Genomic DNA, 14,197 nt, shown 5'->3' with positions numbered 1-14,197 from the left:
ACAGCATCGTGTGTGGAAGATTTCAGGTGTTGGTCACTATACTAGCAATGACAAGAAAAAAAAATGCAATTTCAAGTTTAGCCACTTGTTTATAACTGGAACCACAGAAATATTTACAAACTTTACATGAGCTACAGTGGCAGAAATATTTACAAACTTTACATGAGCTACAGTGGCATAAATAGGAAATATTCCAAATCAAACATGCTCCCAGAATCCAGTACACAGAAGAGAAGGTGCCCCATTAAAAGCTTAAAATGCTGACATGGTCACATTATGTAAGCATACTGTAGAAAAGGGTAATATTGGTGAAGCTGGAAGTTCTTCCAGAGTGCTGGTTTCGTCATAGTTCTTCAATACATTTTGGTAAAGTGTATATGGACCTGGACATGTGTTGACCGTGTTCTAAAAGTATTCAACAAAACAAAAAAGCAAAAATTTCCTTTTTTTGTCCTCTCTCCTCCCAACTGTAATATCTGACAGTCTTTTTTGTTGTTGAGTTCTTGTACAAAATTCAAAACTGCAAACAGACAGCGTTTAAATTAAATAACTCCAAACAGAAAACATGCACAAAAAAACAAAAACAAAGCATGCAAATAAGAATACAAAGCAAGCAACACACAAAAGTAAAAGCCACACTTATACTGAATTAAAATGCACACAAAGGAGGAAAAAAAAGGGGGGAAGCTTCTTTTTGTTTTGTTTTGTTTGTTTAAATCAGCGCCTGGTCTTGGTGTACACCGAGCTGTAGGAGCTGTCCACTTTGGGACAGAATCGCTTGGTGTGGGCTCTGGCCCCCGTGGCGCCGCATAGTGGACACACGTACTGGCGCAGGTAGGGACACACAACCTCTCCAGCCTGGTTCTTCAGCCAGTGGGATCCGTAGACCAGCTCGGACTCACCGTTATGTTTACAAAAACTGCAGAACTTGGAAGAGGGGCGCGCAGGCGGCTCTGGAGCCGGAGCCCTGAAGCGACTCGCGGTACTCCTGCGGTCCTTGGGGCGACAACTCGAACCAGTTGTAGGTGTCTGCAGCGGATCGGCACTGGCTGACTGCGGTGCGAACCGAAACATATCCTCTGGGTTCAGCACAGTCGCGGAGCCAGACAGCAGGGATTCGCAGGATTCTGCGTTCATGCGCATCGACCCTAAAGTTCCGCTGAAATGGTCGGGTTGGGAGTGATGCGCTTTGAGATGTGGCAGGACGGATTCCTCGGTGCTGTTCCGACTCAAGATCTCTCTGACCGTCTCCGACAGTCCCATATAATCCCTCCAGGGCTGAAAACTTTCGCTGTTTGACTCCATGAAGCGCGGTAGGTGGTGGAAGAGCCCCGACACCGTGCCATTCATTCCGTCTCCTTCCCTGGGTTTGTTTTCTCGTCTGCTTGGCGAGCGAGTTGTTTTTACCAGAAAGACGTGAAACGACGACAGAATAATGCACAGACACTTGCGATTGCTAATTAAGCAGAGGAGTCTCCGGGAGCCAACAGCCAATCAGGAAAGCTCAAGCATACGCGTGCGCCTCTCACTATCCTCTAAGCATATCCCACATGATTCCAGCTCTTTCCTGCCACTCCTGGACTTTTAGAAACTTATACCGTCTACCGGCTTTTCAGTTTCAGAATCTGATTGTTATTGGAAACTTTGCAGTTTTAACTGAACCATGTCAGAGTGGCAAAACTGTTCTTTCTCAAACTCTACTGTGTTGTTGGATCATTTCAGATCTTTCTATGGTTTACTGAAGCGCCATAATTATAGTTTAGTAAGTTTTAATGGCGTCTATGCAGAATTACACCAAGTTAGTGTAACGCAGAAACATTTCCAGTGTCAATCTCTTTATTTTAAAAACGAAATACTCCTTGACGTACACAAAGTGATACACAAATAGGACACAAAAATAAACACTGAGAATTAAATATACAAGATAAAACTTTTATGAACAAGGAGAAAAACCCATCTTTGCTTTTTATTACTTCCACAGCTAATTCCAATTTCCTGCTGTGATCTTTCCTGCAAAAAGTGCTTATTTCCTTGTTCTCCATTAAGTATCCATGAAGTCACTCTACAAATTTCCATTAAAACACTTTTTTGGGCAAGAAAATTGATTCGCAGATGCAGTCGTATCTGTTTCGTTATGTGGAAGTACAGGACGCTGTGCTCCCAGAATGACACAGGATTTATGATTTTCTCCCTGAGCCCCAACCTAGATGGGCCTACTTCCAGATGTCCCATACAAGCTGAAGAGGCTTCATTGGGACAAGTTTCTTAACTATATGGGATTATCAGAGGTTCTAGCATCAAGAAAATATTGCCACTGTATTTGCCCTTTAAACATTTGTTCATTGCCTTTTATTAATATTCCCTCCGTGTGTTGATCCACTGCTACTTGGGTATTGTCAGAAGATAGCATTTATGCTTATCTTACACACTATGATATAGAAAAAACAAATAGCACTTCTTGTCCTTCCAGATCAAGACTGGATAATTGTTTCTTTTGCTTTCGAATTCAAGTTAGAAAACAAACGTCAGAAAGCAGTCATGAGCCTGGCGGTCAGGAGACGATTTTACTTGTAGTAAGATTCAGTGAATGTGTCAAAACATCAGTCAGCGGTGCATAATGATTGACAACCAGGTTTTTAAAAACAAAATAAGTGCTTTTATTAAATTTGTTAAAAAGACAAATACTGAAAAATGTGGAATGTGCTTTAACTGCAGCAGTTTGTATCACGACCAGCTCAAAAATGAAGGCCAGGTTGTGTGTGGTCTCCTGTCAACGTCGCCCTCCCACGTCTCCAAGTGGTGATCAGCTTCTCTGGACCTGCGGAAGAAGAACATTATTCAACTTGATGAAGATCTGAGCTTAGCCAGATAATTATATGAAGCAAAACTCTTTCAATCCTTAAATTGAGAAACTCTTCATTGAACCATCTGCACAGCTGGTTGGTCAGGAGACGGTTGGGGCAAGATGGAGGCCCTGCATCACAGGAACTCAAAACAGCGTCTTGCAGTAGAATTTGTACTTTTTCACATTCTAACTAAAGATCTTGACATAGTTGTGAGGTCGTAAAAAAATCAAACAAAAAAACCCAAAACATCAAATGCTATATAAACACCTCTGTAAAGCACTGCATATTAAATTTGACCAACTTTGTGGGAACACTAACTGGTTATTGTATGATAGATTGAGAGCGGAGTACAGCTGAGGTGTGCTGGGCGTTTGAACTCTGACCCTTCCCTCATGTGATCCATGAGCAGCAACGTTCCCAGAGTTGCTGGGTGATGGACTGATGGGAAGACAGCCGGATAAGTTAGCTCCTCCCACACCAGAGAAATCTGCACCACAGACATTTGAAAGGTGAAATTAATGTGCTGAACATAAAACATACAAGTACACAGAGTCACACGTCTCAGTCTGGACCTTCATCCAGTCCCTTGCTTATGATTCCCAACACGGTCAACCCTTACTCACTGAAAGCACTGCTGTCCCTCCGGTTTGTTGCTTCTCTTTGAAACAAAGGCGAATCACACAGATACTGCTGCTTCAAGAACAGGCCCCGTTGTTGTTCAAAGTCACGCCGCTGTGGACAAAATACACATTTTTGTAGAATGATTTCAATAAGTGCTTGATTTGACAGGCAAGGTCTCCCACGACAACAAACCACTTAATTTAACCTATGGTTTTAATCTATGGCTAAAACAACAAATTATTTAAATAACCGAGTTTAGGCCATTTGCTGAAACATATTCAGAGCAGTAACTTGGCCAAAATTGCACCAAAAAAAAGAAAAAAGGAAAAAAAACACATTTTGCATTCAACACCTTTAACTGACCGTATGGTTTAGCCTAAACCATATTGACAGTGGACTAGTTTACATTTTAAGCAAGCCTAGATGGGCCTAGGATATGGGTATATTATAAATAATATTAGTTATTTAATAACTAATATTTAGTTATTAAACAACTAAATATTTTCTTGGTTAACAAAAAAATGCATCGTTTAATACGTTTCCAATATTGTATAAAAAGGCATAAATGTTAAAAGAAAAAATTTGTAGAATGTACCTTGCTTTTATCTGATTAATCACCAGAATAATTGATTACTGATAATCCTAATTCACCCTCAACCCCATTTTACCTCGTGGCTCAGTCGAATGGCAGCGTCGGTAAACACTTGGCGCTCCCTTTCAAAAGTCCTCCTCTGATGAGTCAGCTCTGCCCAGGACATCTGAAGACGTTCCCACTCCTCCAAAAAGTAGGAATCTGAGAGTTCGGATGGGACTGTGGAGACCAGGCTGTCCTATGAGAAGCAGCCAGAGCAGGTCTCCCTCAGACCATTCATGGCTCACTGAATGTTTTAACAAAAAGGCGGCAGATACCTGCAGAAGCTGCTGCTGCAATCTAACCACCTCCTGACTTTCTTTCAGTTCGATCTCCAGCTGAGCTATGAGCTTATCGTGGTCGGTACCAGCAGCTGTTTGACCTGCAGACAGAATCATTTCCTTGCAGCTTTTGACGACTGGTTTGGTTACAAAAACACCTCACGAGATTTATTGTCAGCCGTTCACCTTCGGACAAGATGCTTTGCAGCTTCTTCTGCACCAGCCTCCAGCTCTGAACCACTCCTCCAGTCAGGTGCTCGCCAAGCGCCGCTTCAGTTTCCTCCAACTTTTTCTCTCCATCTTGGGCAACATCCAAAAACTGTGGCAGCCACAAAAAAGATCAATAACTTTCACTCCAGGTTATGTACTTTTTAGCATACCTCATGTTTCTTCAATTGTAGTTAAAAAGGCTTGTCCTGACTGTTTATAAATTTGTTTGTATTAATGTAACTCATGTCTAAAGGTTGACTTTACTCAGGACTTGACTGGGACAAAAGAACCGACCCGTTTTGAGCAGAGAGTAGTGCTATGTGTACCTACTAATGCTACTAGTGTTTAATAGTATTTCCTTTTCTGGACTGACCCATGGATGCTGGCCACTCGTCCCTTCTCTGACCTGCTCCATGTCGACTCGCAGTGCGTGCAGCAGAGTGGTGAGGCAGTGGCGCAGCTTCATGGCCTCCCTCAGCTCAGCCTCTCTGCGCTCCAGCATCAGGCGCAGCGCAGCCTCTTCTCGCCTGTCAGGAGGAGAGAGCTGCAGTCTGAAGGAGAGGTCCAACTCAAAAGGCCAAAACCTCAGCGACCTTTAACAAGCAACCGTCCACATACCTGGCAGTAAACCTGACCGATTTGCTGAGTTGCTCCCTTTTGCCTCTGCTTCCAGGAGGGAAGTTTATTACTTCTATAGCTGCATCAGGAACAAAGAAAACGATGCGATAAATCTTATTTTAAATAAGTTTGTTTGAAATGATTCTGAAGTCTCACATGGCCCTTTGTGTCTGTCAGTCAGCTGTGAGAGCCTCTCCTTCAGTCTACTGCAGAGCATCTCTCTGCGCTTCAGCTCCGCCTCCTGTTGGCTGCACTGCAGCTGCAGACGGGAACTCTGACAGGAAGGGGAGCGCCACTTAAGGTAAACTCGATCAGGAAATTATCGCTCTCAAAAGTACTGGGCTTACTTTTAAACGCTCAGCTCTCAGATCTCCCTGAAGCCTGGCCACATGCTCATCCGTGACTCTGAGCTGCTCCTGTAAGATGACACAGTTCCATGAAAAAGTCCTCACACCCTTTGACCTTTCATGTTTTTTGGTTTGGGTCAAGGGGGTGTTGTGTGAGATATACCAACGGAGAGGATGACACATTTGTTTTCAGTCAGTTTTACTCTCATTCCTGTAAATAAAACCCATCTGTATTTTTTTTAAAATGTTTTTTTGTCTGGCATCAGAACTGATGTCCAAATGTCAAGGTGAGGCACAGCAGATTTTACTTTCACAAGTGGAGGGTTCCAGCTTTCGCCATGATGCTCCTCCTCATGCAAGTGTAAAACCTTAAATTGCTTTGATTTTAATCATTTCAGGCAGACATGAGTAGAACTCGATAAGATACTGAAGAGCCAAATTTGACCCTCCTAATTTAAATCAAAGCACATTCATATGTTAAAATGGCTCAGTCAAAGTCCAGACCTGAACCCATTTAAAAATCTGTGGCAAGATATAAAAATGTATGTTGACAAATGTCACCCGTTCATTCTATGCGAGTTGTGCCATTCTGCAAACATGCACCACAAATTTGAGAAACTAAGCATCATTTTTCTTCCGTTTCACAAATGTGTATTATTGTGTGGCGCTACCACATAAAATACATTAAGAGTTTATGTTCATGACTTTACCAGAAAATGGAGAAAAAGATTAAAGGCTGTGAAGTAAGCTCGATAGGACGAGTGATTTGCTTGGTAGTTGAGCCTCTCTTTTACCCACCCTGAGGGAATCTCCTTGCTCTTTGCAGGCCTGTCCGTCAGCCCACCAGGAAGTGTTTGGGTCCCTCTGGAGATACGAATCTGCAGCGTAATATAAACCAAAACAGAAAAAAAAGGGGAACATTAAAGAATATTCAGTGCTAATGTGGAGAAAGGTATCAATGTGCACATAAACGATAAGTTCAAATGAAACCTGAAAGTTCCTGTTTTCCACCAACTTTGCTCTGGTCAAATCTGTACGCCATCTAAATTCACATAAAATCACATTCATGAATTGAACACGTAGAAACTATGAGCACAGCAACGTGATCAACAAACCATACATGCGTACATTTCAGGTTAACACGCCTGTGTGTATATTTCCAGCCGTCAGCAGTCAGACTTGCTCACAGCTGCTGCTGCTTTTATTTCCAGGTGACAGCACTTCTGCTAATTACCAACAATACACACGAGGTAGAGCATGCTTTGAGCAAGAGGTTTCCTGTAAAGCTTCGTATTAGTAGCTACTTCTCACTCAGGGTTCCTCCTGAACGCGTTACAGGCCAAGCCGTGGAAAAACGCACAAGAGGTCATGACAGCGACCCTCATTATGAGACACGCTCGGCTGGCTCTCTGAAAGTCAGCGTGTTCAACACATCCGGAAGAGCAGAAACAGCTTAAGGTCAGAAGATTCACATGAAGTCAGCGTGTGTCATTAATTAATTTAACAGGATTAGACGACTACACACGGAAAAATGTCATGTTTTCTCAGAACATTTTGAGTTGTGCTTCAATACCTTATTTAACAAAACAGTAAAAAGAGCAAAACACACATGTTGCAAGTATATATATTTTTTATTTATTTCCTTTCATACAAACACATTGCATTCATCACAAATCATTGGGGTGACAGGTAACAGTAATTCTTGTGGCTTTGTGAAGATTTCTAGTATTTGACGACAAAGCAAATCCGGTCCAGCAGCTACCCGTCACAGCAAAGGGCCAATCCAATCGACAATAAAATGATCCTTTTTAAATCCAATTTAGTCCAACTTCACTCAAATCATTTGAATGGAAAAGCGTCAAAATATACGCGACTACTTTTCATGAATGCCTTAAGCCCTGCCTGTCAAAAAGCAGTCACGAATTAGAAAAGTGATACTTTCAAAAATTACCTTCTGATTTTGTCGTGGAAAAAGTTACAGGCAGCATTTCTGTCGTTTCCTAATCACTCAAACGTTGCACAGAAAACGAAGGCGAGCGCCAACAGACAGCAGGAAAGATTTTTGGTTGATTCCAGCGTGAAAAACGACGACCGACTCATTAAATACAAACAAAACCGAAGGATTTCAATACAGACGCAAGCGTTCGTGCAATGTGAAATAAATTAAAGTTGCTACCACTATCCAAATAGCGTAAGGCCTTTACGTGTTTTTATTTTAAATAAAGAGATTCAACAAAAGGACTGAAACGTAGATAACAGGTGAGTGAAAGAAACAAAGAAGCAAAAGAATAACAAACCAACACTTATCCTAACGTTAAAGTATGTCATGTTGTAGTACCTCAGGCTCACTGTGACACTTTTTGCTTAAATACTTGAATCTTTAAAAAAGGCACAGGTACAGTGAGTTGGCCAGAAATGTAGTTGGACATTATTTCTTTTTTAAAATGTTTTACAGAGATAAACGACACAAAACAGTGCAGATGGGACAGAACCTGCATCAAATTTACGTTTAATATCCCTCCACCTGCCCCTCAGAAGGGCACCGACTGAAAAAGCAAACAGAGGTAACAGTCTGTAAATAGATGCCGGACATGTCGAGCACTTAGGCAAAGCCAGATTAATCATTAGTCAAGTTAGTGTCAGGAACATCTTCTGCTTGTTTGTTGAACAAGTACGAGTTTGGCCGTGCTTTCGTGTAACAGATGGGAGATATGATACCATTAGTTTTGGCAGAAAAAAAAAAAAAAAAAAAAGCAGATCGACATCAACCCCCGAAAAACCTTCAGCACCGAGTGCGTTTTCCCTCCCTCCCCCGTGAGGAGCTGCAGAACAAGTCTACGATGACGCAGACGAGAGGTGAGGTGAAGCTTTGACGGACGAGGAATCCTTCACGTTCCTTCTGCTGCTGGAAGAGAGCAGAGAAAATCAGACGTTTAATATGATTCAATCAGACTTTGGGGTTCCAGTCTTGTTTCATCATGAACACTAATACTTCTGGTGCCATAACAGGGCAAATCCCTTCAAAGTGAAAATATCTTGTTGTTTTATTTGGCACCTATGGCGTTTCTCAGCTCACATAGTTCTGCAGACAGCAGAGAAATTTCCAGCACCATTACTGCAACACGGTAATTACTAAACTTTAGCCAAACATGTCTTAAGCCTTTCCACATCATGCCTTTCACATATAGGTTGCTCACCCAGCCTGAAGGAAGAAAAGTGGTTTATGAGATTTCCTGTTTTGTAATAGCATTCAAAATAGCAGAAATACCACAATGTGGAACTGCTGCATATTTCCAACATGAGGAAGTTTCTGATGAAAATGATAGCAAATGAAAACAATAAGTCTTTAGTGCTTTTTCCTGATTCGGGGTTATCGATAGATTGGTCAGGATCAGAAATGCAGCATTTACAATTTTGGATCTGATTTCTGTAAAACTTTGACCTTCCAATATCGACTTTAGCCAGTTCCAATTTCTCTTTGAGAACAGTAACCAAAAACAAAAACGAAGAAACAAGCCTCCTTTTTCTGAGCAGTCTTTATTTACATTAGAAGCAGAGGCGATGCCACTCTGTGAGGGAGAACTGCCACTGACATACAATGTTTATAGTTGCCCTCAAATGATGTCCAAATAAATCATACCTTAATGTGAGTTTTTCATGCTTTTTATCTAGTTTTTAATTGGATTGGCATGGCTAGCTGAAGTGTCTGTGTATATTCTTTGAGGAAAGTAGATCCGGGTCCGTTCAGCGTTTCGTAAAGCATCCTATTTGATTTCAGTTTTTCCAGGACTGGAAAAATAAAATTGAGCTTTAAAAAAAATTGTTGCTTGTTTTGACTTTTTTTTTCATCTATAGTTTTAAGGACAGAAACACTATTTAACAAATGGATTGTTGTTTCTTTCTTTTTTACAATTCAAGCTTTATTTTTGATTTGCCAAAACACACCTTGTTTAAAAAAGGGTAACTTTATAGCACTACGGAAATGCGGATCTTCCTCCTAATCGTCAAGGTAACACTTGCAAGAACTCACAGAACACAAAATAAATAAATATGTATTTATTTATATTTAGTCATTTTGAACTATCTCATCACTCTTAGGTATGTATATGTATTTTATAAACTTTGTATGGTTATATTTGTATTATTGATATTTAATACCTCAGATGGAGTAGCTTGTCAATGAATAAGCAATTTCTCATTAGGGATCAATAAAGTATATTCTATCCTATTCTAATACTGAAATATTATGTTCTGCCAAGCACAATCAGAGGGTAAACCAGTGAGCTGACAGTTAACTGACCGACAGTCACTGACACCACGGAGAAGGACAGACATTTACAGAAGAAAATGGCTAAAGAAGCTGGCTCTTCGGACCGCTTATTAATGTAAATTTGGGTGGAAGGAAGAAGTTTACAAATAACAGCAAATCCCAAAATTGAAAGAATTGTGAAGCAAACCACATTCAAGAGATTGGAGAAAATTCACAAGTTGTGAGCTGAGGATGGAGTCATATTCTAATTTACAAGAGGATGGCAGATACCTTAGCATTCACACTGAACCAGGTCTAACAGATCAGCATTCAGTGACTCCTTTGACTGTTTAACACTAAGATAATCAGAGAGTTAGTGGGTAAATACACAAATCTGGCAACCTGTCCTGAATCTGGGACCTTGAGACTAGCGCTGAATAGCAATATGCATCACAATAGGCATGTGATCATTATCAATAGAAAATATGTCCAATAGAATATCCAATCATTTATTTTTCTTTTATATATATGTATATATATATATAATATATATACATATATAAAATATATATATATATAAAATATATATAGTTTATATAGTAAATATATATAGTTTCACAGAACTCCGATCCAGTACCGCACAGCATCCTGGGAGATGTAGGCAGAGGAAAGGCTTTAGCCGCTCAACCTCTTACCAAGCTTGGTGACGCCAACTAACGGCCGTTTCAGATTTAGCATATCTGATAACTGCTAAAAAAAAAAAAAAGAAAACAAACAAACAAACAAACAAAAAACCCACAACAGCGTGGAGTGAAAGAAGATGAGAAAAACGGCTCAAGAATAAATTGTGGATAAAACAGTAAAAGGTCAAGTCACCAGATATTATTACCGTATTTCAGATACTTAAAACAAAACAAAAAAAAAACAAATCAATAATTATCGATATTCACTTTTATGAAACCCCTGCCATGATACTTTTTCAGCCACCTCGCCCAGCCCCATGTCGAAACAGCAGAATAATGAATAAACCGAATGTAAAGGTACTACTTGGCTCATCCCAGTGGTATAAAGCGCCTCTTAATGTCTTAAAAGTCGTTTTACCTCAGAACAGCGAGCAGGACTTGGGGGGTCTGAAGGGATTATCGCTGGAGGGGACCCCCATGAGGAGCGGGTCCTTGTTGGCATTCTGGATGCAGAAGTTTTTCAGCTCGGTGGCAGCCTGGGACACCTGTGGAGCCCAACATATGGTGTGGGTGTGAAAACATGACCAGCATAAACATGAACCGTGTTCGTCTGGCCCCCCTGCGCTCGGGATTTGCCAGTTTTCTTATTTTTCCAACACTAACTATTACCGCCTCTGCTTTTTTTTTTTTTTTTTTTTTGCATAATATTTGCAAGCAACGGAGCCGCGGATCAGCTTGTGGTTGTACCTAAAATGTTTCATTTTCATATACAGCCCCACTCATTTCCAGAGAGCTTGATTTGTATACGCCTTTAACTTCAAAACTTCGAAGTAGCAGCGAGTTACTAATATTTTAGCTACGTTTTTTTTTTTTTTTTTTTTTGGTAGCTTGGCAGCAATTCAGTAAATCGACATTTGACAGAATCCACTTTTTCGTGATTTCTAAACTTAGCGTCAACGGTCAAGAGAAAAGTCTTCCGTGTTTGTGTGTCAGCGGAGGGTTCGTACCTTGATCCTCCGGGTACTGGCCTCTAACCGGAGCTGCTTCACGGTTCGCTGGGCGACCACCAAGTTGCTGCTGGCGTTGTTGTTGGACATAGCGGCGGTCGTTGGTGTTTAAGAAAAATCCAACTTTTTTTTTCTTTTTTTTTTTATGACGGCTGTCTACAACCTCAACGGAAGAGAGACCTAAAACTGTACTACACCCACAACTAAACTGGGAAACAGCGCAGGAAGGTTGCCATGCCCACACTGCGCTATCCGAGCCCTCCTATTGGCCAGCAAGTCCGTCAACCACGTAATCTTCCCACCGTTCCCAAGGAAACGCCCATAAAAATATGGGCCATTATTTTAAGTTTCCTAGACAGCAAACAGGGTAAAACGTGACCTTTAGTGGTTGTTTGCCACCTCATTTAGCTTCACACCAGACTGGGGACGCTTTCAAAGAACTGCTGCTTTATCAATTGTGTAACATGCTCAGGTGAATCTTCAAACTAATTCAGAAACAAAAATGAACAATAATCACTCATAGCATTTTTTTTTCATCAAAGCAGATGCAACTCAGAATCAGCTGGCTTCTTATTTCATACCTATGCGTAACCATTTCATGCCTTCCTTCTTCTATGTTGAACTTCAAAAACATTTCAACAAGCATGTGGCAAAGGTGAACAGTCTGTTGCATCAAATGATTCAGCAATCCCTCCTTCCTTGTGCCATTGTGCCACAATTAATTGCATCAAGTTGTTGTCTGTATTATTCTATACAACTATAATCTGAATAACACACAAAGTAAAAATTGTAATTAAGTGTTTCAACACTTAATTGTTTAATTAACATTGTATTAATGTACTTAAAGTTAAAAAAAGGAATCATTATTGGGTATTTTTAAACCACTAGTCTCCAGCAGCTTTATACTCTTTGCCATTGCACCTCTCCGGTGTTTAGACCCAATGTCAGCGCGTTGCTGTATTATATATCAATTTCTACTTGTAAAAAGTGGCTGGCATGGTGCTTTGTTAATCCAAATCTATTGTAATTAATTAATTAGGTACTTAATTAATTTAAGAGCTGGTGGATTTCAAATATATATATTTTTTTATGAGAAAAAAAAAGCTGAAGGCTAACAGAGAGAATAATGCCAGTAGAGATCTGTAAGTTAAGAAGTTAAGGTTGTGTGGCAGACAGTTGGTCGCAAGTCATCGACTTTGCAACAGCTCTTCATCCTGAGTAAGCATGTGGTGACTGTGGAAATGACTTCTTTTTAACAAGAAACTTGCAGCAGAACCAAACCATCTGCCTCGACTGACATCAGGCCATTGTAGAGGATGAGTGACAGCCTCTCATCAAAGCTTTGAAAATTACATGTCAAAGAAAAGAGTGCCAACTCATTGTCAGTTAGTTAGGAGCTTCTGGTTTTTCAAATTTCAGCCCATTGTCTACCATCTACAGCCCAGAATACTATTCACGTATTTAGACAGGTAATTCTTACTTAGTCTAACTATGCAGATAAACCACTTGAACTTTATGCAATTGTATTTTTGTCTACACACAGCAAACTCCTGCTTTATAAGTTTGATTAAATCTGGGAAAGAAAAACTACCAGCCTTTATCTAGCTGCAGGGTTGCCATGGTGCAAATGATCAAAACCCAAACACCTCCCATGGTTTCCGTCTCAAACAAAGATCAACCAGCATCAGGGTTTCTGTAGGTGTAGCTCATTATCTCTAATTATTTATTTCTCTTGAGAAGTCCGTCTATTTCCCTGATTTATTCTTACAATAAGCAACTGTCTTTTATTAAAAAAATTTATTCAGTTTGACTTTTAATAGCATATAACACACAGCTTAATACACATATGTAGGTAATTTGCCTACCAGCCCCACTTAGGAGTGGACGATGCCGTCATCTTCCTGCTGCAACGAGCACTGTCACACCTGGATGGTGGAGGAGACACTGTGAGAATCACATTCTTTGATTTCTCCAGTGCCTTCAACACCATCCAGCCTCTGCTGCTGGGTGAGAAGCTGCGGAGGATGGGTGTCAACGACTCAGTGATCTCCTGGGTGACTGACTACTTGACAGGCAGGCGACAGTTTGTCAGTCTGGGCAGTGTCCTGTCTGATGTGGTGGTCACCTGCCCCCGCTCATCCTCAAGACGTTCTACAGAAGCACCATAGAGAGCATTCTGACCAGCTGCCTCTCTGTGTGGTGTGGAGGCTGCAGCGCCTCCGACTGGAAGAACGTGAGGAGAGTGGTGCGGACAGCAGAGAGGATCATCGGGGCCCCCCTTCCCTCCATTCAGGACATTTCATCCCAGCGCTGCGTGTCCCGAACATCATCAGTGACCCCTCACACCCCCACCATGGACTGTTCTCCCTGCTGCCCTCTGGAAAGAGGTTCCGCAGCATCCGGTGCAGGTCCACCAGGTTCCGAAACAGTTTTTTTCCCACTTGCCATCAGACTGCTGAACTCTTAACTGGACTGCACTCAAAAACTGCAGTCCAGTTAAGGTATGAAGGTATGAAGTCTCCACTTCATACCTTGCACATGTACAGAGCTAAGTAACTTCCATTTTACTGTCAGTCCTGCACTTTATATTTTATATTCATATTTATATTCATATTTTATACTGTATTTTATTTTATTCTGGAGTAACCTCACAACATTGGAACCTCAAAACATTGTCCTGAGCCGTATGCAACGAAATTTTGTT

The 14,197-nt window shown here is 41.0% G+C and overlaps 3 protein-coding genes across 5 annotated transcripts; all 3 read right to left on the bottom strand.

The window, feature by feature from the left end:
* Positions 1 to 568: 568 nt before the first annotated feature.
* nanos3 (nanos C2HC-type zinc finger 3) lies at positions 569 to 1,603 on the bottom strand. The gene has a single exon (XM_005805125.2). It carries the CDS (start codon positions 1,348 to 1,350, stop codon positions 718 to 720), a length of 633 nt encoding a protein of 210 aa, XP_005805182.1. The 5' UTR covers positions 1,351 to 1,603; the 3' UTR covers positions 569 to 717.
* A 1,030-nt stretch (positions 1,604 to 2,633) lies between these two features.
* On the bottom strand, positions 2,634 to 6,731 carry LOC102221842 (afadin- and alpha-actinin-binding protein B-like). Of its 2 annotated transcripts, none has more exons than XM_005805126.2 (13): positions 6,683 to 6,731; positions 6,545 to 6,596; positions 6,353 to 6,432; positions 5,555 to 5,623; positions 5,364 to 5,481; positions 5,208 to 5,286; positions 4,963 to 5,116; positions 4,566 to 4,698; positions 4,377 to 4,480; positions 4,136 to 4,297; positions 3,470 to 3,578; positions 3,165 to 3,333; positions 2,634 to 2,818 (listed from the first exon to the last, which is right to left on the bottom strand). In XM_005805126.2, exons 2-13 carry the CDS (start codon positions 6,594 to 6,596, stop codon positions 2,725 to 2,727), a joined length of 1,323 nt encoding a protein of 440 aa, XP_005805183.1. In that variant the 5' UTR covers positions 6,683 to 6,731; the 3' UTR covers positions 2,634 to 2,724. The 2 variants fall into 2 exon arrangements, with proteins under 2 accessions (XP_005805183.1, XP_023190207.1); XM_023334439.1 differs by having other exon boundaries at positions 4,996 to 5,116.
* A 435-nt stretch (positions 6,732 to 7,166) lies between these two features.
* Positions 7,167 to 11,736, bottom strand: LOC102222110 (guanine nucleotide-binding protein G(I)/G(S)/G(O) subunit gamma-10-like). Of its 2 annotated transcripts, none has more exons than XM_023333086.1 (3): positions 11,494 to 11,736; positions 10,905 to 11,031; positions 7,167 to 8,456 (listed from the first exon to the last, which is right to left on the bottom strand). In XM_023333086.1, the coding sequence occupies exons 1-2, from the start codon at positions 11,581 to 11,583 to the stop codon at positions 10,906 to 10,908; spliced, it is 216 nt and encodes a 71-aa protein (XP_023188854.1). In that variant the 5' UTR covers positions 11,584 to 11,736; the 3' UTR covers positions 7,167 to 8,456; position 10,905. The 2 variants fall into 2 exon arrangements, with proteins under 2 accessions (XP_023188854.1, XP_023188853.1); XM_023333085.1 differs by having other exon boundaries at positions 7,167 to 8,459; positions 11,494 to 11,733.
* Between the last annotated feature and the right edge of the window lie 2,461 nt (positions 11,737 to 14,197).

The sequence above is a fragment of the Xiphophorus maculatus genome, chromosome 5 (assembly GCF_002775205.1).
Source record: "Xiphophorus maculatus strain JP 163 A chromosome 5, X_maculatus-5.0-male, whole genome shotgun sequence".
Classification (NCBI taxonomy): Eukaryota; Metazoa; Chordata; class Actinopteri; order Cyprinodontiformes; family Poeciliidae; genus Xiphophorus; species Xiphophorus maculatus.
The sequence above is the reverse complement of the archived record's forward strand: the minus strand, read 5'-3'. Positions and strand labels throughout refer to the sequence as shown.